This window comes from Herpailurus yagouaroundi, unplaced genomic scaffold (assembly GCF_014898765.1).
Source record: "Herpailurus yagouaroundi ecotype Mexico unplaced genomic scaffold, PumYag 217, whole genome shotgun sequence".
NCBI classification, from domain to species: Eukaryota; Metazoa; Chordata; class Mammalia; order Carnivora; family Felidae; genus Herpailurus; species Herpailurus yagouaroundi.
This window is the reverse complement of record NW_024412448.1, coordinates 1,336,817-1,359,689: the sequence shown is the minus strand read 5'-3', so window position 1 is coordinate 1,359,689 and position 22,873 is coordinate 1,336,817. Positions and strand designations below refer to the sequence as shown.

At 44.1% G+C, this 22,873-nt stretch overlaps 1 protein-coding gene and 1 long non-coding RNA gene across 2 annotated transcripts in view; one reads left to right on the top strand and one right to left on the bottom strand.

Moving 5' to 3' along the window:
• Positions 1-7,358: 7,358 nt before the first annotated feature.
• Positions 7,359-22,873, top strand: part of RNF157 (ring finger protein 157) — a 54,800-nt gene continuing 39,285 nt past the window's right edge. Inside the window, exon 1 of the mRNA XM_040456483.1 lies at positions 7,359-7,477. Within this exon, the coding sequence (XP_040312417.1) occupies positions 7,385-7,477 (93 nt within the window). The 5' untranslated portion in view covers positions 7,359-7,384. The remainder of the gene's footprint in view (positions 7,478-22,873) is intronic.
• On the bottom strand, positions 7,561-19,720 carry LOC121017949 (uncharacterized). Its single transcript, XR_005784950.1, has 3 exons — positions 19,010-19,720; positions 8,814-8,823; positions 7,561-7,572 (listed from the first exon to the last, which is right to left on the bottom strand). It is a non-coding gene; the product is annotated as an uncharacterized LOC121017949 (long non-coding RNA).

Sequence of the window (22,873 nt, the reverse complement as noted above, 5' to 3'; positions counted from 1 at the left end):
CACAATCTGTCTCTCTCTCTCTCTCAAAAATAAACATTAAAAAAAAAATTTTTTTTAAAGAATTGAGTCGAATAGTTAGAGATGTTTGAAAAAATTTTGTTACTATTTTTTCATTTTTGTGACCAAAAGCTTAAAGTATATTATTTAAATATTGTGTAGATGAAGCTTTTTCAAATACATGGAAACCTAATAGGATTCCTATAGCCAATTTTCTCATATTTAAATTTTGTATAACGTTATTATTTTATTTTTAAAGTTATTTTAATTTATTTTATTTACTTTTTTATTTTTATTTTTATTTTATTTATTTTTTTAAATGTTTATTTATTTTTGAGAGAGAGAGACAGACAGGGAGCGAGCAGGGGAGGGGCAGAGAGAGACACAGAATCCGAAGCAGGCTCCAGGCTCTGAGCTGTCAGCACAGAGCCAGATGTGGGGCTCGAACTCACAAACCTGAGATCATGACCTGAGCCGAAGTCAGGCACTTAACTGACTGAGCCACCCAGGCGCCCCTTTATTTACTTTTTTAAATGTTTATTCATTTTTGAAAGAGAGAGAGAGAGAGAGAGAGAGAGAGAGAGAGAGAGAATGGGGGAGGGGCAGAGAGAGGAGGACAGAGGCTCTGAAGCCAGCTTTGCACTGACAGTAGAGAGCCGGATGAGGAGTTTGTACTCATGAACTGGGAGATCCTGACCTGAGTCGAAATCTGATGCTTAACCTTGAGCCACCCAGGCACCCGTAAAGTTATTTTTAAATATAATTCCATTTTTTTGCAATAATCAAGCATACACCTCCATTAAGTTGAAGATTAATATTTTTCACTTATAGGCAGAATAGTTGTTTTATGTGACATCATTCAAAATGCAAAAGGAAGGGAAGATTGTTTATAAATCTTGCAATAAAAACTCCCACTTAGCCTAAGATAGGGGCTAAAATCCCAAATACGTTTTACTTTATCATTTACTCCACATAAATTATCAAAATTTTTTGCTTGCTCATTTTTGAGTTTTGTTTGTTTTGTAAAATATAAAGTTTCCATGACTTGAGTTTAAAATCTTTGATTTGCAATGTGCCATTACTTAGAGGCCTAAACAGTTGGGGTTTTTTTCCTACGCCTGGTTTCTGTAGGCAGACATTTCAGTAATTTCATGGATTTGGAAAGAAAAGTTCTTATTTATTTTTTGAAGTCTTTTTTATTAATGTTTATTTTTTTATTTTTGAGAGAGAGACAGAGACAGAGACATTGTGCACAAGTGGGGGAGGAGCAGAGAGAAAGGGAGAATCCTAAACAGGCTCCAGGCTCTGAGCTGTCAGCACAGAGCCTGATGCGGGGCTCGAATTGCCAAACTGTGAGATCATGACCTGAGCCGAAGTCCGACGCTTAACAGACTGAGCCACCCGGGCTCAGTTTTTATTTTTTTACATTTTAGTTTTCATTAATCTCTACCCCCAACGTGGGCTCAAATTTACAACCCTGACTCAAGAGTCACATACTCTAGGGACTGAGCCAGCCAGCTCCCCCCTTTTTTTTTAAATTAGAGTTTTTGTTAATATATAGGGTACCCATAATGATTAAGGTGAACAATGTGATGATTTGATATATGTATATCTTATAAAAGGCATACAGAGTTGCAGGAAAATGGGAAGTGGGTCTAATTGTTCTTTATTGTGTGATGTTATAGTTCATAGCAGTTTGGGGGCATATATCAGAATGTCTCATTGGATCAGATGTAAATTATGGCATCAATTGAGCAATATTTAGTTTCACTGTGATGTTCGGAATATGGCCCAATAGCTTAAATTCATTGGGCAAATTGTTTAAGGTAGTGAATTGTAACTGAGGTTTTTCTCTTTGGTTTTTCTGAAAACCAGAAAACCAGTTTTCTCAGAAAAACTGAGGTTTTTCTCTTCTTCACATAAGGAACAAATAGTTGTATTTTTCTTTGTGGACAGTTGAAGTCAAATTACTCATTTGAGCTCTTGGTTCAAAAGTTGTCTTTGATAGGGTAGGATTCCTTCGGTACTATACAAGTTCCTTTGGAATTACTCTGAAGTTTTTGTAGAGCCAGAAAGTGTTGATAGTGACAAAGATTAAATCAGAGGATGAGGAATAGTGTCTGGAGCTGTGCTCTCTACTGTGGCGGCCACTGGCTTCATGTAGCCGTAGAACACTTGAAATGTGGCAAGTTCAAGGGCGCCTGAGTGACTCGGTTGGTTGAGCGTCTGACTCTTGGTTTCAGCTCCGGTCATGATCTCACGACCCCATGTCAGCTCTGTGCTGATGGTGTGGAGCCTGCTTGGAATTCTCTCTCTCTCTCTCTCTCTGCACCTCCCCTGCTTGTTCGTTCACTCTCTCAAAATGCATAAATAAACATTAAAAAAACCCAAACCTGGCCAGTCCAAAATGAGATGCACTGTAAACAGTAGGAAATATGTGCCAGATTTTGAAGACTCCATACTTAAAAAAAAAAAGAATGTAAATAGCTTGTTAATAATTTTTACACTGATTTGCATGTTGATAACACATTTTGGATCTATTGGGATATTGGGCTATCCAATATTGGGATAGATAAAATATATTAAAATTAATTTTGCTTTTTAAAAAATGCGGCTATTAGATAATTTAAAAATTACGTAGGGGGCTTGCACTTTTGGCTTGTGTTATATTTTTATTGGACAGCCCTGATCTGGAGGAACAGTGCTAGTGTAATTTTCTTCCCTTAGAAATAGTTTTACTTTTTTGCCTGGATGCCTTTTTTTCTTTAATATTTTTTTCCTTTAATCCTGAACTTGAATTAGTGTTGGCCATTCTGGACCAAACCTTATTATTATTTTTGTCTTTACTGTAGTGAAAATTATGTAGCATTAAATTTATTATCTCCACCACTTTCAAGTGTACAATTCAGTAGTGTTAAGATCTCTAGAACTTTTTCTTCTTACAAAACAGAAGCTCTATACCCATTAAACACCATTTCCCCCTTCTCCCTCCCACTCGTGCTGTGTTTTAAATATAATGTTGGAGATCCGTGTATGATGTGTCTTCTTTTTCCCCCTTTACTGAGATATAATTGACGTTGTATAAGTTTAAGGTGTACAAAGCGATGAGATGACACACGTCTGTCTCGTAAAATGATTACCACAAGATATACCTTCTTCAAGCCCACAAAGAATTTGAATACGAATTCTGATTAAGAAATTCTAGCTAACTCATAATGAAAAGGTTGCAGTTTATCCATTAGTCACATGTGTTCCTGTTAGCAAACAGGCAAAGTATTTGAGTACAGTTCTTTCCCCCCTACCATTTCTGATTTTAGAGTGTAGTTCATGCTGAAAAGTGAAACTGTGCACAAATATGCCAAAAGGCATCGTTTTCAGAGACCGTTAGTGTGTTCGGCGTTACCGTCTGCTGATGTGGTAGCGGCACATGACTGTGCGCTGATCTGTCCCTTTAGACAGCTGGGCAGACAGACAGAAAGCTTTATCCAGGCCGCAGACGGCAGATTTGCTCTTTCTTGCCAGTCTAATTAGGGCAAGTTATTACAGGGGTCCGTTTCAAAGAAAGGAACGAGCAAATTTTTGGTTGCTTTAAGCTTATTATTTTTTAACAGAGAAGGTATTTGTATTTTAAGTGCACCAAGGGAGATCATCTTTTTTTTTTTTTAAGTTTATTTATTTTTGAGAGAGAGAGAGAAAGCGCGCGTGCGTGTGTATGCACACGGGTTGGGGGGAGGAGCAGAGAGAGAGAGGGAGAGAGTACTGTCAGCACAGAGTCCAGTGCGGGGCTCAGTCCCACAAACTGTGAGATCGTGACCTGAGCCAAAACCGAGAGTCGGACACTCAATTCACTGAGCCACCCAGGCACCCCCGGAGATCATCTTTTTAAAGGAATTTTACATCGACTCTTCTACTGAAATGCAGAAGTCCTTTTTTCACCTGTGATATATTGACCCTAATTTTAAATCTGTGTATATTTGTGCTCTTGATTTTTAATGTAAGGCAAAGGTACAGCTAGCTGTACCCTACTTTCTTGGTAATTTCTTCTCTTTTAATATTATGGCAAAAAAAAAAAAAAAAAGGCATTTCCAAAAGAACCCTGTCACCATCTTTAGCCCTTTACCCCTCAAGACATCAGTGCTCTTCTCTTGCTAGGATAATCACTACCATCGGTAAGTTGATTATCTGGATTTCTTTGTCCCTACATCCCTCACCTGACTGTTCACAGGTACTGGAAACTCAGCGTGTCCCATACTGAACTCAACAGTACAGTTCAGACACCAAACCTTCCTCTCTCCATTCTTTATTCATGACTTGGGCAAGCCATCCCTCAGCGTGAAACCTTTAACTTTTTATTTATCTTATGGTATTTATTTATTTAAGTCATTTCTTTCCCCAACGTGGGGTTCGAACTCCTGACCAGAGATCAAGACTCGCACACTCCACCGATCGAGCCAGCCAGGCGCCCCAAAATCTTTAACTTTTAAAATTTCAGCGAATGGATGCTAAATATATAGTCTCTAACGTATAAAAAATATATTTTGCTAAGGTTCAACAGCAAATGACTTCCACTGTTTGAGATGGCAGCTTCTACTTAGGGCAACTCGGCACCTCCCCCCTCTATAAATTATGCACTTGGAAAATAGGGCTTGCAAGTGCGAGACATAAATAATTGATAATTAAGCTTTCCCAAATGATGAATTGCACTGTCACCGCAGATACATACACTTTGTATTTTTCGGTTTTGGTGGGTCACTCTCGCGAGTTCCTCAGTGATGCTTTGATTTTGGCCACTTTTTTTCTCAAATAATGTTTTCCTACTTGTTGTTCAATTAAAGAATCGCCTCACTTTGTGGTGAGTGATTTTTATCCACATTGCCTCGTGTAATAAGTGTTTGTAAAGCTGCATGGGAAGAACACCCGCGAATGAACATGTGGTTCAGTTTTTCCGTTGGAATTTGCTTCTCTGTCTTCCTTCCTATGGCTTTTTCACAGCTGAAAGCACTGAATCTCACTGTGTTTAGTTTGCTATAAACCTTCGACAAAAATTGAAACTGGTTTAGAAAGTGTATCTATACTCTTGCTGTGTGACAGATAACGACGAAGCCTCTCACCATTTCATACGTTTTTTGAATTCATCCAGGAATTGGGGTATGTGAGGAGAGCTGTGAGAAGGCGTGTTGGGGGATAAATCCTTTCCTTCGGATGGCTTATCTTCATGCGATAATTCGATTATGGAAATTTGGTTTGGGGTGCCTGCCTGGCTCAATCGGTTAAGCGTCCAACTCTTGATTTTAGCTCAGGGTGTGATCTCACGGTTTGTGAGTTCAAGCCCCACATCGGGCTCCTCGCTGACAGTGCGCGGAGCCTGCTTAGGATTCTCCCGCCCTGCTCCTCCCTCCCACTTTCCCTCTCTCTCAAAATAAATAAACTTAAAAAAAAAAAAAAAGAGGGGCGCCTGGGTGGCGCAGTCGGTTAAGCGTCCGACTTCAGCCAGGCCATGATCTCTCGGTCCGTGAGTTCGAGCCCCGCGTCGGGCGCTGGGCTGATGGCTCAGAGCCTGGAGCCTGTTTCCGATTCTGTGCCTCCCTCTCTCTCTCCCCCTCCCCCGTTCATGCTCTGTCTCTCTCTGTCCCAAAAATAAATAAACGTTGAAAAAAAAAAATTAAAAAAAAAAAAAAAAAAGAAATTTATGTTAAGAGGCATTCATTTAAGTCTAGGTTGGAAAGTATTCCCAGGTGGAATTTGCAGTGTTACCTAAGCCTCCCTTGGTGACTTACAGTGCCCTCACGTCCTGGTACAGTTCCTCAGTTTGTCTGGATGAGGCAGATGGGGATTCTGACCCCTGAGTACCGATTGCCTCTAGTTACTGTAGTGTTAAAAATATCCCTGCTTCCTCGTGAGTCAAGGTGGGGCCAAGACCTGACTGATGTCTCTGAAACCCTGGCCATTCACACTGTTAGTGAATTTGGGACTGAGGGTGTGTGTTTTGTGTGTGTGTGTGTGTGTGCACATGTGTCTTTTCATAGTTCTAAACTATTGTCCTGTCGAACTCCATAATCTGTGTGGTAATTGGTAGGTAAAGTCAATGATAGCTATATATATATCTTGTTTTTCATTTTTTTTGTAATGTTTTTATTTATTTTTGAGACAGAGAGACAGAGCATGAGAAGGGGAGGGGCAGAGAGAGGGGGAGACACAGAATCTGAAGTGGGCTCCAGGCTCTTGAGCTGTCAGCACAGAGCCCTGTGTGGGGCTCGAACTCATGGAGTGTGAGATCATGACCTGAGCTGAAGTCGGACGCTCAACCCACTGAGCCACCCAGGAGCCCCAAGGACAGCTATGTTTTAAAAAAACATTTATTTATTTATTTTGAGATATTTATTTTGAGAGAGAGTAAGAGTGTGAGTGCAAGAGCAGGGGAGGGGCAGGGAGGGTGGGTGAGAGAGAATCCCCAGCAGGCTCTGTGTTGTCAGCTTAGAGCCTGACGCAATCCCATGAACTGCAAGATCGTGTTCCGAACCGAAATCGAGAGTCGGACACTTACCCGCCTGAGCCACGCAGGTGCCCCCAAGGACAGTTGTATTATATAAATTCATTTTAATAATCATCTTGGGGCACTTGGGTGGCTCAGTCGGTTACGCATGTGACTTTGGCTCAGGTCATGATCTCACAGTGAGTGAGTTCGAATCCCACATGGGATGAGCACGAGCCCTGCTTTGGGTGAGCCCTGCTTCTCCCTCTCTCTCTCTCTCTTCCTCTCTGTCTCCGCCTTTATGTGTCCTCTCTCTCTCAATAAAAACAACAACAATCATTTTGAAGCAAATGTGAAAAGGAAAGAGCCTTCATTGTAAAGGGTTATGGAATTATGTATGTAGTAGTAGGCAGGTACTGAGACGTGTGTTTAGGTATGAACTGGCTTAGGAAGATCCAGGCAGAGAAATGTATGTGTGTGTGTACATGCTGGTGCCTATAGTTAAGATCCCTGAATATACAGGGGATAGAAAATAACCACTTCAAGTTTAAGGGAAAAAAACAGGGACAAAATACGCACATGTGTTCATTAATGTGCATTGTGGGGCCTTCTGGTCTTTTGCTGATGGTATTACAGACAGGTCATAATAAGGATTCGATTAACAACGTTAAAAGGGAAATTCATCTATTTATGGTTGGTAGCTTGGGTTTTCGCTGCTATGGTTTGGCGTACTTTGTGCCATTGTCCCAAATCAAGAGAAAATCCCTAACAGTTATTAACTGTTGCACTGATTATTTGTTGGAAGGATTAACGTTTTTTCGAGTCAGTTTTTTTTACCTGGTTTAGTTTGACTGGTTTCTGTTTGATGTCTCTGTGTCTCCCTATCTAGGAAGCTATTTTGCCAGCCACTTCATTATGGGAGGAGAGAAGTTTGACTCCACGCACCCCGAAGGTTACCTATTTGGAGAGAACAGTGATCTGAATTTTCTGGGGAACAGACCAGTAGCGGTATGGTTATGACCTGTTTATTTCCACGTGGGACTTCAGTGGCCAATACAAACAGTCTTATAAAAATAAGTTTGTAATCATTGGTTCAGAGGTGTCTGTAGCTCGGTGTGAGTTGAGAGGGTCCCTGGGAGCCAGGCCACAGCCCCTTGGCTGGCGTCGGGTCTCTAGTCACTAGAGGCTGACCCCTGGAAAGACTGCGGGAGTCTGCCTAAGGGGGAGGACATCTCACAGGTTCCCGATGTCTGCATGTCCGAGAGATTCCCGTCTCTGCTAAATGCCACCTCTTTTTCTCTTCTTCATAGCACTTAATGCCATAGAAGCTTGTATTTCTCTGTCTCGCCCTCTGTTTTCTATCTGCCCTTCCTTGTAGGACGTAAATTTCACCGTGTCTCCCTCTCTCTGCCCCTAACCCACTCGCACCCTGTCTCTGTCTCTCTCAAAAATAAATAAACATTAAAAAAAAAAAATTAAAATAAAAGGGGGGGTGGCACCTGGGTGGCTCAGTCGGTTGAGCGTCCGACTTGGGCTCAGGTCATGATCTCACAGCTTGTGAGTTCAAGCCCCGCGTCGGGCTCTGGGCTGACGGCTCGGAGCCTGGAGCCGCTTCGGACTCTGTCTCCCTCTTTCTCTCTGCCCCTAACCCACTTGCGTTCTGTCTCTGTCTCTCTCAAAAATAAATAAACATTAAAAAAAAAAAATTTAGAATGTATATTTCACAGGTCAGGACTATTTTTACTGTTGCGTCCTAGCACCTAGAACAAAGCCTGATACATACTGACAAGCCCTTAAAGAGCTGTTGAATGAATGACTGAAAAGGTTTCCCTTCATATCTGAATTGATACTAGGCTATGTCTCTGTTCATTCAGCTCATTCCATAAACGTATGTAGCATCCTCTCCACACCCAGCCCGAGGCTTTGGAAGAATAGCCTGCCATATGGCTAGTGAGTGGCTAAGGAAGGTCCTAGAGACTTTTCAGACATTATTCCTAATCTTCGTAAGACCCGCCTGACAGAAGAGTTATTGTTATTAATTTTTAAGTAAGCTCTATACCTAGTATGTGAGGCTTGAACTCATGATCTCAAGATCAAGAGTTGATGCTCTGCGACTGATCCAGCCAGGTGCACCAGAAGATTTATTATTAATCCTATTAAAAAAATTTTTTTAATGTTTATTTATTTTTGAGAGAGACCAAGAGAGACAGCGTGAGTTGGGGAGGGCAGAGAGAGAGGGAGACACAGACTTCGAAGCAGGCTCCAGGCTCAGAGCTGTCGGCACAGAGCCCGAAGCGGGGGCTCAAGCTCCTGGACCATGAGATCGTGACCTGAGAAGTCGGACGCTTTACCGACTGAGCCACCCAGGTGCCCCAATTATTAATCCCGTTTCATAAGCAAGAGAACTGAGGTTCTAAGAAATGACCAATGATAAGTGCATGCTCTGTTCCAGGCACTGTTCTAAGTGTTTATTTACATAAAGTTTTCCCAAACTCCAATAGCTAGGTCTGCCTGGCCACAGGTCGATGACCTTTCCACTGCTTCTCATTGCTTCAAAAAGCCCTGCCTTCCTCCAGAAACTCCTGGGTCAGTGGGGCAGATGAAACACAGGAACAGGAGATGCGTAAATAGCTGGAGAGGCCCGAAGTGATTGGATGCTGTGGGGCTTGCGAGCAGGAGAGGAGAACGGCAGGCCTGACCCCCTCATGCTCGTGTTGAGAAGAGGCGGACGGTGTTGAGCGAGCCTTTGGAGAGGCCTAGGCTTTTTTTTTACCAGACGGGTGGGGAAGGGGCTTTCCAGGAGCGGGTGCAGAGCACAGGCCCGAATGTTTTCCCGTTGTTGTCAAATCAGCAAACCTTTACCCAGCGACTGCTGTGTGCCAGGTACTGTGATGGGCGCTGGGGACACCAAGCTGAAATGAGCATGGTCTGTTTCTCCTGGGAACAAATAAGGAAGCCAGGCTGGCAGGAGTAGACATTTCCTGATGGTGAGACACGATTGGAAAGGTAGGTGGGGGCTGCATTACCCCTAAGGCTTTTGACTCTTACCTGTGGGCTGTGGGGAATATTGAAGACTTTTAGGTGGATAAGTGACCTGGAGAATTTTTTTTTTCCCCTTTAGGGAGATTCATCCAGTGACTGTCTCCCATCTTGAGCTTTAATTAAAAAACATATTTTAATGATGGGTTTTCACTGGTTTCTCCCTTTCTATCTGGAGTGACCCCCTCCCCTAATTCACAGACCAGGAGTGCTTTCAAAATACCACATCCCTTCTTGCTTCGTATTCGGTCATGCCAGCTCATGCTCACCAAATGTCCGCTCTCTGATTTTGTTACTGGTGCCTTAGCAATTAGAGTAGAAGAATCTTTGGTGTTTTGTTTTATTTTGTTTTGTTTTGTTTTGTTTTGTTTTGACAGAGACAGGTAAGAATTGTGCCTCCCTCCCTGGGGGTCAATTCGTGCTTGAAAAATGGCCCTTTCTTTTTACGTCAATTACTTCCTTTCTTTTCCTCTTTCTTCTTGTGTGAGAATAGTGTATTGTTTTTTTTTAATTTTGACCTTTTCAGACCATAAAGATTTTTTTTTTTAATTTTTTTTTTTCAACGTTTATTTATTTTTGGGACAGAGAGAGACAGAGCATGAACGGGGGAGGGGCAGAGAGAGGGAGACACAGAATCGGAAACAGGTTCCAGGCTCTGAGCCATCAGCCCAGAGCCCGACGCGGGGCTCGAACTCCCGGACCGCGAGATCGTGACCTGGCTGAAGTCGGACGCTTAACCGACTGCGCCACCCAGGCGCCCCTTAAATTTTTTTAAATGTTTATTTATTTTTGAGACAGACTATGGGTGGGGGAGGGGCAGAGACAGAGGGAGACAGAATCTGAAACAAGATCCAGGCTCTGAGCTGTCAGCACAGAGCCCGACATGGGGCTCAAACCCATGAACCGTGAGATCATGACCTGAGCCAAAGTTGGAGGCTCAACTGACTGAGCCACCCAGGAGCCCCTGCAGTTTTACTCTTTTAAAAAAATATTTCGGGGCGCCTGGGTGGCTCAGTCGGTTGAGCGTCCGACTTCAGCTCAGGTCACGATCTCGCGGTCCGTGAGTTCGAGCCCCGCGTCAGGCTCTGGGCTGATGGCTCAGGGCCTGGAGCCTGCTTCCGATTCTGTGTCTCCCTCTCTCTCTGCCCCTCCCCCGTTCATGCTCTGTCTCTCTCTGTCCCAAAAATAAATAAACATTAAAAAAATTTCTTTATTTTGTTGGGGCGGTGGGGGGAGCCCACGTAAGTGGGAGAAGGGCAGAGAGAGAGTCCCAAGCAGGTTCATGCTCAGTGCAGAGCCCCACTTGGGGCTTGATCTTAAAACTGCAAGATCGTGACCTGAGCCGGAATCAAGAGTCAGACTGACTGAGCCACCCAGGCGCCCCCTATCTGCCGTTTCGTTTGTGCCCTGGCCCCAGTGTAATCAGACAGGTGGGTCACAATACAGGTACCCTGGCATGCGTTGCCTTAGAGCCTGGATTGGTCAACCCAGGCTACTAAAACAAAATACCATAAATTAGGGGGCTAAACAACAGGTATCCATCACTCAAGGTTCTGGAGGCAAGAAGGCCGAGATCAAGGTGCTGGCAGATTTCATTCTGGTGAGGGTTTCTTGCAAGTGACTGTCTTCTTGCTCTGTCCCCACATGGCAGAAAGAAAGTGCTCTCTCTCTTCCCTCCTTATAAGGGCACTAATCCCATCTTGAGAGGCCCACCGTTATGACCTCACCTAACCCTAATCACCTCCCAAAAGCCTCCCCTCCAAATATAGTCACATTGAGGGTTAGGGCTTTAACATAAGAATTTTGATATGAGAGTCCATGACAGGAATGTGCCTCTTTTCTGTGTGTATGTGGGTGTGTGTTGTAGATTGAGTTACTTGCCTTTTGCATGCTCTTGTCTTTCCTTCCTCCTTCCCTTATAAATTGTACTACAGCTGTCTTTGGCATTTAGTTTGGCCATATTTATTACATTTCTAGTTATGCATACCCTTTAGCCAACCTGTTTCATTTCTCTGAATCTCTGAGTAAAGGAGAAACTTACTCCTCTTCTCTCAATATTCTGCCACAATGCTAACTCGTTTTTGACACCAGACATATGGGCTTTGCACACATCAGGCAGGAGTTGTTAAAGAAATTATAGTGTGTCTACACTAAGAACTGGTATTCAACCAAAAATAAAGTAGATTTGTACCCCACTGAGATAAAAATACATCTGTGACCACATGGTGTGCTGAAAAAAGCAAGTTGTTATGTATCCTATAGAATCCAGTTTCATTTCTGATAAAAATTACAGTGCATAACAATATATGTGTATTTGTATGCTTTTTTGTGTATTTATATTTGTAGGTGCATAAAATACATAAGAGAATAATGCATTTTACCCGTTAACAGTGGTAACTCTCGGGCTACATCAGTGAGGGGAGGTACATACTCCTGACTTTGTATTTTTCTATGTGAATATATATTTGAATTTGAAATTTTTTTTAAAATAGAAGCATTTAAATTTTTTTTTGTAAAAATAGCAAAAGGGCTCCCTCTCTCTCTGCTTCTCCCCTGCTCACTCTCTCTCAAAAATAAATAAACATTAAAAAAAAACGGGGGGTGGCTCCTGGGTGGCTTAGTCGGTTAAGCATCCGACTTAGGCTCAGGTCGTGATCCCACGGTTTGTGGGGTTCGAGCCCCGCGTCAGGCTCTGTGCTGACAGCTCAGAGCCTAGAGCCTGCTTCGGAGTCTGTGTCTCCCTCTCTGCTTCTCCCTTGCTCACTCTCTGTCTCTCAAAAATAAATAAACATTTAAAAAAAAAATAGGAAAAGGGCCCACTGCTGAGCAGGAAAGGAGACAGTTCTAGGAAAATACATAGAGTGGGAAAATTAAGGAAATTAATAAAATAATGGTTTAATTGTTTAGTGAACTACAGAAAGGGTGTGGCTTGCCGAGTGGGGTTGGGGGCTTGTGGAGAACAGTAACAAGATCAGAATAAGCATGAAGAGGAATATGGAATCAGGTGGCTTCATCCTCTTGGTGCCAGTGTGCAATGATTCACTGTTAGAACCATTTGATTCATGATGGATACAGCCTAGTTTTTAATAATCTGAGAGTAAAAGAAAATCCAGACTATGAAACGCCTAAACTGGAGAATGAATAATCCCGTTTTTTAAATACGGTTTAGGGCTTTATAGACAGTATTACTTAAGCATTTTATTTATTTATTTATTTATTTATTTATTTATTTACTTATTTGCTTATTTATTTGTTTATTTTTATTTATTTTTAAAAAAAAATTTTTTTTTCAACGTTTTTATTTATTTTTGGGACAGAGAGAGACAGAGCATGAACAGGGGAGGGGCAGAGAGAGAGGGAGACACAGAATCGGAAACAGGCTCCAGGCTCTGAGCCGTCAGCCCAGAGCCTGACGCGGGGCTCGAACTCACGGACCGCGAGATCGTGACCTGGCTGAAGTCGGACGCTTAACCGACTGCGCCACCCAGGCGCCCCTATTTGTTTATTTTTAATGTTTATTTATTTCTGCAACAGAGAGAGACAAAGCATGAGTGGGGGTGGGACAGAGAGAGGGAGACACAGAATCCGAAGCAGGCTCCAGGCTCTGAGCTGTCAGCACAGAGCCCGACGTGGGGCTCGAACCCACAGACCGCAAGATCATGACCTGAGCCGAAGTCGGTCTCTCAACTGACTGAGCCACCCAGGCACCCCTTACTTAAGTATTTAAAAAAATAGCTTCCTTATTAATATTCCTGCTTCCTTATTATTCCCTGTTCCTAGTTTCCTCCCAGAGGTGACCATACTGCTCAGTTCAATAAGTGAGCTTTAATAGTTTTTTAAAAAATTGTGACAAAATACACATAACATAAAGCATACCATGTTAATTATTTGAAGCCTACGGTTCAGCGGTAAACTTGTTGTGCAAGATCTCCAGAACACTTTCCATCTTGTAAAACTGAAACTTTGTACCCACTGAACGCTAACACCCCATTCTCCCCAACCCCCAGCCTCTGGCGTCCACTCTTCACTTTCTGTCTCTGAATCTGACTAGCTACCTCATATAAGTAGAATCTTACAGTATTTGTCCTTTTGTGTCTGGCTTTAGCATGATGTCTGCAAGGTTCATCCATGTTGTAGCAGGTGTCAGAATTTCCTTCTTTTTAAAAATTTTTTAATGTTTATTTTTTGAGAGAGAGAGGAGAGAGAGAGAGAGAAAGAGAGAGATTGTGAGCAGGGGAGGGGCAGAGAGGGAGGGAGACACAGAATCTGAAGCCCCCAGCAAGCTCCATGCTGACAGCAACGAGCCCGATGCAGGGCTCATACTCATGAACTGCGAGACCACGAACTGAGCTGAAGTCAGACACTCAACCCACTGAGCCACCCAGGTACCCCTTACTTTCTTTTTCTTTTTTTAAAAAAACAACTCCTTTTAATTTATTTCCTATGAGTTTTCTTCTCGCTTTTTTATTATGACTTGTGAAATATTCATAACTATGTAAACCATATGCCTACAGTTTAAAGAAACCGTAAACAGACGCCCTTTTACCCACCACCCAGATCAAAAAGTGGAATGTTGCCAGCACCACCTCCCCATGCCTAACCCTGATTGCATCTGTATTACTTTGTTAAATAACAGCTTTGTGCAGATAAATGATAAGTATCTTGGGGAAGATAGTTTGCAACTACTGCCTGGATTTTTTTTTTTTTTTAATGCAAAAAAACATCAACTATGTTTGCTCCTTCCTTTAGCTACATTTTCTGCATTGGCCAAGGTTAGTGAAACAGGATGTTCCATGTTAGACGTACTGCCTTGCTTTGAGATGGAAGACAGGGATCGTGGTTTTATCTGTCTGGTGTGCGGACTTCAGGGTATAGTAATATGAAGAGAAGCTATAGAAGGCAGTTGTAGCGTAACCTGAGATTATGAGAGAAAGGAGAGAAATTCTCTGGAGAAGAAACTTTGCTGGAGATGAATGAGGAACAGTAGTTTTTAGTAGCTGTTGACTGCTAGTGGGTTGCCTTCTCTATATTCAAGGGACTCCTGGGTGGCTCAGTCAGTTAAACATCCTACTCTTGATTTTGGCTCAGATGAATGATCTCATGGTTCGTGAGTTCGAGCTCCAAGAGAACTGTTAGGAGTTCTCTCTCTCTGCCCCTTCCCTGCTGTCTCTCACGTGCTTTCTCTCTCTCTCTTTCTCAAAATAAATAAATAAAGCTTAAAAAAAAAAGGTATTTCAAAATCAGGTTGGATTATAAATGGAAGAGAATTATAAAAGGGAGAAGTAGAGAAGGAAGAGGAAGAAAGAGTTTCTTTTCTGTTCTTGCCTTAATTTGGTGTCTGTACTGGTTGAGAATACAGTTTTCTTTACTAATCATTACACCATGCCGTCGATCTTTTTCTCCCCTCCCCGTGACACAAATCGTTGATTGACTGACTCAATCATTCCTTCCTTCGTGTAACATTTTATTGAACACTTGTGACATTCCAGACTAATGTTGAACACGAGAGACACAAAGGCAGAGCAAATGCAGTCCCTGCCCTAAGGAACTTATCCACGAGCCAGGAAACCTGAACGTGTTGGAGGAGGGGCTGATGAGCAAAGGCAGAAAGGCATCTAAAGAAGGGAAGGTGGTTTGTGTGTTCCAGACGATTCCATCTAACTGAAGTGTAGCATCCAGAGGGCTGTGGAGCCAGGCCTAGACGGAGGGACCTTGTATGCTTTTCTGCAGGCTTCGGACTTTTCTCCGGTAGCCATGGGGAACCTCTAATGGGTTTTATGGGTTTAAAAAAAATTTTTTTTTTTTTTTGAGAGAGAGTATGAGTGGGAGAAAGGGGCAGAAGGAGAGAGAGAGAAACCTTCAGCAGCCTCCACATTCAGCATGAGCCCAATTTGGGGCTCAATCCCACAACCCCTGGGGTCATGACCTGAACCGAACTCAAGAGTGGGGATGCTCAACCAACTGACCACCCAGGTGTCCCAACTAGTGGGTTTTAAACTGGGTGTCATATAATACACATTTTGAAAGATCACTCAGATGACAGTGTAGAAGATGATTTAGGGGGTTGTGGGGACAGGTGAAGGAGAGCCAGTTGTCCAAATGAGATTTGATGGAGGTCTCGTCTCGGGTTGCAGGGCCAAGGAAGAGGAAGGCCCTGATACGTGAGGCAGGATTCACGTTGGCAACCAGTGTGAGCGGCAGCGTCTAGGCTTTGGTAACTGGACTCTTCTAGGCTCCCCCACAGGACATGGCCAGCTGGTGGGTTTTCCTGTGTGGCCGACCCATCCCAGTGTACCTGCTCCTGCAAGCCTTTGATCTTTTCTTCCGGCGACTGCTGCACCAGTTCTGCTATCATTTAGTATGGTCCGTTGCTTTTCTAAGCTCCCAAGAGGCCACCTTCCCCAGCACGTTAGACCCAGGGAGCTTGCCAAGGTGCCAATTCTGTGTCACGAGAGAATGTCCCCGTAACCAGTGGGCTGTCCCTCATCCAGCTTTATATTCCACACTCCTTGCCCCAGTGCCCTCGGACCACTCCCACGTATGCTTCTAGTCCTATCTGTGTCCGTGTTAGCCTGGGCCTGCACATCTTTGGCATAAAAATCCGCGTGCCCCCCCCCCCCCCCCCCCCCCCCCCCCTTAGCAGGCCTAGCGGGCCCCAAGCAAATAATGCTGAGATTTGACCCTAATTATGGTCTATGGCCATGGGGGAAAACGGAAGATGGGCAGGTCCTTTGCAGGGCAAGCATTGTCTTGTAAGGAGCTTGTCTTGTGTGAGAGCACCGTGCCGCCTGTCTTCCAAGGAGAGGGAGTCGAGGGACTCTGGGGTTCATGGTTCTCCAGTGAGTGTACATAGATAGCCCCTTCTCAAGCCTCAGAGGCCACTGTTGCCCCATCAGAGCCCCGACTTTGCCTTCATAGACTTACCTGGGCTAAGAGCACAGCCTTCTTTTTGTCCTCCACTCCTTAAAGTTAGGTCCCTGTGGCTGCAGGAAATGGCGGTCTTTAAAATTTGCCAAAGGAGGCTGACTGCCTGTCCTACTTGGCTTTAAATTGTTGACTGCTGTGTCCGAGACTTTCTCCCGTTTTGGTGAATGGATGGGTCTTAATAATAGCCACCCACTTCTACAGTTTTAAGGAAACAATTTCACTTGCATTTCCCGTAAGCCAGCCGGTGGTACACTTACCATAACACGCCAGGGACCGTGTCGGGGGATGGGTCCTCCTTGCCATCTGGCTGGTAGGTAACCTACCCCCAACTTGCACCCGCAGAGTCCGCTTCCTTAGGCAGCTGCTGATACCAGGTTCTCTGGAAACAAACGTGAGATGGAGACCTTTGTGAAATCTGTTTATTGAAGGAAGGCTGTCCTGACAACGGGGACAGCAGAAGCCAGATGGGGCAGGGGAGCAAAACTGAACAACGGTGGGGTCTTGGTAGACACTCGCTCCGGCCTGGTTCCTTGGGAAGCTTTGGAAGACAACTTGGGCCACAGCGTCGCCCGACCTTCAGGCAAGGGGCCTGGCCTTTCGTATGCCCTGCCCAGGTCTCGCTGGTTGCTGACTGCCCTGTGGCGCTCTGATGAAGGGGAAGTCCAGGGCACTTTCTTGGACCAGGAGGCTCTGGTTCCTGATTCCTGGCGAAGGAGCCGCAGTGGGCTGTCAGTGGCCAACATTCTCAGCAGCTGGAGAGTGGAATGCCGGGAGGGAGTGGAGGCGGGTGTTAGAGCGTCACTGCACACCCCATTCCCACTTCAGCCCTTGGTTGTTGTTTTTTTTTCTTGCTTCTTAATCGAATAGCACATCTTGGAGATCATTCCGGATCTATTTACATGGGGCCGGCTTGTCCTTTTAAAATTATGCTTCTGGGGGGCGTCTGGGTGGCTCAGTCGGTTGAGCGTCCGACTTCCGCTCAGGTCATCATCTCACGGTTTGTGAGTTCGAGCCCCGCGTCGGGCTCTGTGCTGACAGCTCGGGGCCTGGAGCCTGTTTCAGTTTCTGTGTCTCCCTCTCTCTCTGCTCCTCCCCTGCTCACACACTGTCTCTCTCTCAAAAATAAAGATTAAAAAAAATTTTTTTAATAAAAGTAAAAATTACGCTTCCTGAAGTATAACGGATACACTGAAAGGTAACATCGTATGTACACCTGATTTTCACAAGCCCACACACCTCTATGACCAGCATCCAGATCAAGAACTAGAACAGGGCCAGCCTCCCAGAAGCTGCCCTGATACCCCTTCCTATCACTACCTGTAACTCAGCCTGTCCTCTATCCTCTCTTCTTTCCTGATTTGATCTTTATGTCAGTGGAACCGTGAATATGGCCCTTTTTATGTCTGCTTCCTTACACTCAGTGTTTGTGAGATTTGCTCACCTCATCGCATGTAGCGATTATGCTTGTTGCATGTGTGTTTCCTGTGGGAGTACACCACAGTTTATCCACCCTACGGTTTACAGCATTCGGCCGTCTGTTCCGGGCTGTCGCGAATAGTGCCATTGTGACCATCCCATTGTGTGTATTTTGTTGCACACGTGGACCCACGTCTGTTCCGAGTATACCTGGGATGGGCATTGCCAGGGCACGGGAGGACGCTGTTGTGGATAACTGCTGAACCGTTCCCCAAAGCTGTTTTGACACCAATTTTACTCCAACCAGCATGGTTTAGAAATCTCCAGCACCTCGTATTTTCTCTTTCTCATTCTGGTGGGTGTGTAGAATTAATTTTGTTTTTCTTTTTTCTTTTAAATGTTTATTTATTTATTTTGAGAGAGAGAGAGAAAGCACAAAGCGGTAGACAGTGGGGGGGGGGAGGGGCTCAGAGAGAGAGAGAGGGAGAGAGAGGGAGAGAGAGAGAGAGGGAGAGAATCCCAAGCAGCCTCCACGCTGTCAGCACGGAGCCCAGAGTGGGGCTTCATCTCATGAACTGAGAGATCATGTCTTGAGCTGAAATCAAGAGTTGGACACTTAACCAACTGAGCCACCCACGTGCCCCAAGAATTAATTTTCATTTTCCTGATGACTCATGAGGACGGGCACCTTTATGTTTGTTTATTGGCCATTTGGATTCCTCCTTTGTGAAGTGTCCGTTCAAATCTTTTCCATTAGCTTATCTGATTTTTCTACGAGGTCATCTGCTTTTTCTTTCTTGGTAAGGAAATACTAAGAAAATAGGAGTCCTTTCTCAGATAGGTATATGTAAATATATGTTTATATTTACAAAGTCTCTGCTTGCCTTTCATTCTCCCTTTCTTTTAATTTATGTATTTTAACTGAGATATAATTGACGTATGACATTGTGTAAGTTTAAGGTATGCAGTGTGTTGATCTGATATATTTTTATATTGCAGTATGATTGTAGCTTTAGCTAATATCTCTATCAGGTCACATAATTATTTCCTTTGTGTGCATAGAACCCTAACCTCAACCCTAACCCAAGACCAGCCTAGGTCTTGAGCGCTTCCTGCAGAATTCAGTAAAACTTCAGTCTTTTGCAAGGCCCAAATAACTCAGTGTGAGGTCAAGCCAGATCTGACAGGAAGACTATTCTACTGAAACTCAAGCTTCTTAGCCTAGCAGAATTTTCTTACTCATCTATATCCAGTTCCAGCCACAGTAATTCACGTTTTCCTTTAACCCAGAAATTCATCTAAACCGGAAGGAAACCTAGTTGTGTCTAATGCTGTGCAGTCAGGGAAGAGGAAGCTGGGAGGTTTACACGGGGACAGTTTAAAATGAGGCCTTTGTTTTTGGACTTTAAAGAGCGGCTCCCCCTCCCACCAGGATGTGTCCTGCTCTCAGGAGACCATGCGTAGGCTTCTCAGGCTGCAGTGAATTTTCTTGCCCTTTGTAAGCCTCAGACTCTGGGTTCTCCCTCCTAGCATACGCAAGAGGGTCATAAGGCAACTGAACACACAGCGTTGTGTGCGAGTTGGAAGAGGCCTTTGGCTATTTTATGTAAGTGTTGTAAAGAATATGTCTTGTCATTCTGGAAAGGGCAAAACTATAGGGATAGAAAACAGATCAGTGGTTGCCAGGGCCTGGGGGTGCAGGGAGGGGGGTGCCCACAGAAGGGCATGAAGAAACCTTTAGGGGTGGTGGAAACGTTCTGTATCTTGATTATGATGGTGGTTACACAACTGTATGTGTTTGTCAAAATTCATAGAACTGCATACTGAAAAGGGTGAATTTTACTTTTGATGTAAATCATATCTCAATAAGCCTGACTTTTTTTTTTTTTTAACATTTATTTATTATTGAGAGACAGAGACAGAGCATGAGCGTGGGAGGGGTAGAGAGAGGGGGAGACACAGAATCCGAAGCAGGCTCCAGGCTCCCAGTTGTCAGCACGGAGCCCGATGAGGGGCTTGAACTCACAGACCGCGAGATCATGACCTGAGCTTAACTGACTCAGCCACCCTGGCGCCCCAATAAGCCTGACTTTAAAAAAGAATATATCTTGGAAGGGAGCGGGGGTTCATAGATATGCCAGCGTTCTCTCTCAGGCCTGGTCTCCACGTAGCTCAGGGAGCCCCTGTTTGTGGACAGGCGCAGATCCCAGTGTGGTGGTAGGAGGGGTGGGAGGTCAGCCTGGCTTTTGCACGGGCAGCCCTCAGTCACGGGCGGCCCTCGGTCACAGCCATTAATCCCAGCTCCCCAGCAACGGGTGCATGTGTCTCGCTGCAGGACAGAAGCTGTTCGTCCCAGACCTGTGCTTTGTTTTCTTCATTGGTTCATGACTGTTTGGGGTCATGCTGCAGAAGTCCTGTGTGTTCGGCCGCCAGGGCCACAGCAAGAGGAGAGCTTGCCTAACTCTCCTTTTACTTTAGCCAGTGTCTTCTTCCATTTCCGTCTAATCACAAGCTGAGAACCTCAAAGAGCCTACCAGTCACTGTGGTAGGAACTTCCGTACCTCCCTGGGAGTTTGCTCTTCCCAGGAGTTAGAATTCCAATAGAGTAAGTGGCACATTTAGAATAATTCTCCTGGGTCACAACAAGGTGAGATGCATCCTAACTGTATTTACTCCGAGTGCTTCGGGATTCACAGTTAAGAGAGGGAGATCGAGTTGCCGACGTTTCATTTGTACGTTCTTTTTTCTAAGCACAAGCGTACCTCGTTTTATTGTGCTTCTTTATTGCACTTGGCACATGTTGAGTTTTTTATAAATAAATTGAAGGTTTGTGGCAACCCTGCGTCGAGCACATTCCAACAGCATTTGTTCACTTCATGTCTCTGTCACATTTTGGTAATTCTTACAATATTCCAAACTTTTCCATTATTATATTTGCTGTGGTGATCTGGAATAAGTGATTATGACTTACCGAAAGCTCAGAAGATGGTTAGCATTCTTTAGCAATAAAATGCTTTTAAATTAAGGTATGTACATCATTTGTTTTTGTTTTTTTTACACAGAATGCTATTCCATGTTTAAGAGACTACAGCATAGTGTGAACATCTTTTTTATATGCACTGGGAAACCAAAATATTCGTTTGACTTGCTTTATTGCAGTATTCTGGACCCGAACCCACAATCTCTCCAAAGTATGCCTGTGTCCACGATTGCATTACAGGTAGAATTCTTTAAAGAAGAGACAGTATTATCACTAACAGTGATCGCTAATGATCACCAGTATTTTCATAGCACTGTATGATTTTTTTTTTAATTTTTTTTTTCAACGTTTATTTATTTTTGGGACAGAGAGAGACAGAGCATGAACGGGGGAGGGGAAGGGAGAGAGGGAGACACAGAATCGGAAACAGGCTCCAGGCTCTGAGCCATCAGCCCAGAGCCTGACGCGGGGCTCGAACTCACGGACCGCGAGATCGTGACCTGGCTGAAGTCGGACGCTTAACCGACTGCACCACCCAGGCGCCCCAGCACTGTATGATTTTTAAAACATTTCTTACTTGTTTTAATCGCCCTAGGAGATGGACAGGGCTGTAAATCCCATTTTACAAGACGAGGAAACTGAGGCTGAGATGATAAATTACTCACCCGAGGTCTCACTTATCAGTAAGTGCGAGAACCGAGGCACAAAACCGGGTCTTCCAGCTCCTGGTGTTGCCATCAGTTCGTTAAATAATTTCATTTTCCTTCTCCAGTCTTGCACACAGTTCACTGGCAGGACCGGAGGGTCTTAACGCCTCATTAAACTTAATAAATGTTGCCCCACAAACCTTTATTAAAAAACACGTGGCAGTGCGCGTTGTCCAGTTATTTTGTGAACAGTTTGTGCCAGCCTGCCATGTAGCCTGAGGGGCAAATGTTCAGAATCCTGAGAGCCACTGTGGACACATGCTTTTCTGAAGATCTTACTCTTGTATTCGTTCTACAGATCCCTCCTCCTGTCTTGTCCGTGTTCTGGTCTAATCACTCTGGGCCATACAAAGACAACTCTAACATGGATTTCTCCCTGCAGTTTATAATCTCGCAGGAAGAGCAGACACAGACCACACAGAGAGGACGTGATCGTGAATTGTACAGTTTCACAGAAGCCCTGAGAAAGGCGCTTTATGACATCAGTGTTGCGGACTTGGAAAGTGCCACTAAAGCGCTTGAACTTGTGGTTTGTTGTTTAATGCTGTTTCTTGACAAACCAGAGTGCTAAGAACTGCTGTGGTATTTGGCAGTGAAACTAAAGCCTCTGTGTTGGAGGAATTTCCTCGAAATTTCTTTGAAACCTACTGAAGCCAAGCGTACACACTCTCACCTCTGTTTCCTGTTGTCATCGTCCACCCCACCTTACGGGAAACTATGCTTCTTGTTGTTGCATTTCAAAGAAAATTTTGGTTAATTTTTTCAGCTTTTAAAGGGATGCATAGTGGCCTTATTTTGTCATGAAGCTGTTCCACAAATTCTATAAAAGTCAAAGGCTTCTGAGTCGAACAACAGTTGGTTACACGTACATACCAGCATCCCTAAGGAGCACGCTCTCTGCATTCTCTCAAGTGGCCTTACCAGGTCAATCACATAAAATAGCCCTGATTATTACAGAAGTCAATCAGACATAGGCTTTATCTATAGAAGGAACAGTGATAAGCAAGCTTTGCAGTAAAGGTTGCTCTAAGAATAGAATAGAATGTAGTTCCTAGCCATATATTCTACTCACTAAAATGTTAAATGCAAAAAAAAAAAAAAAGGGGGGGGGCGCCTAGGTGGCTCAGTCGGTTAAGCGTCCGACTTCAGCTCAGGTCACGATCTCATGATCCGTGAGTTCGAGCCCCGCGTCGGGCTCTGGGCTGATGGCTCAGAGCCTGGAGCCTGCTTCCGATTCTGTGTCTCTCTCTCTCTCTCTCTCTGCCCCTCCCCCGTTCATGCTCTGTCTCTCTCTGTCCCAAAAATAAATAAACGTTGAAAAAATAAATAAATAAA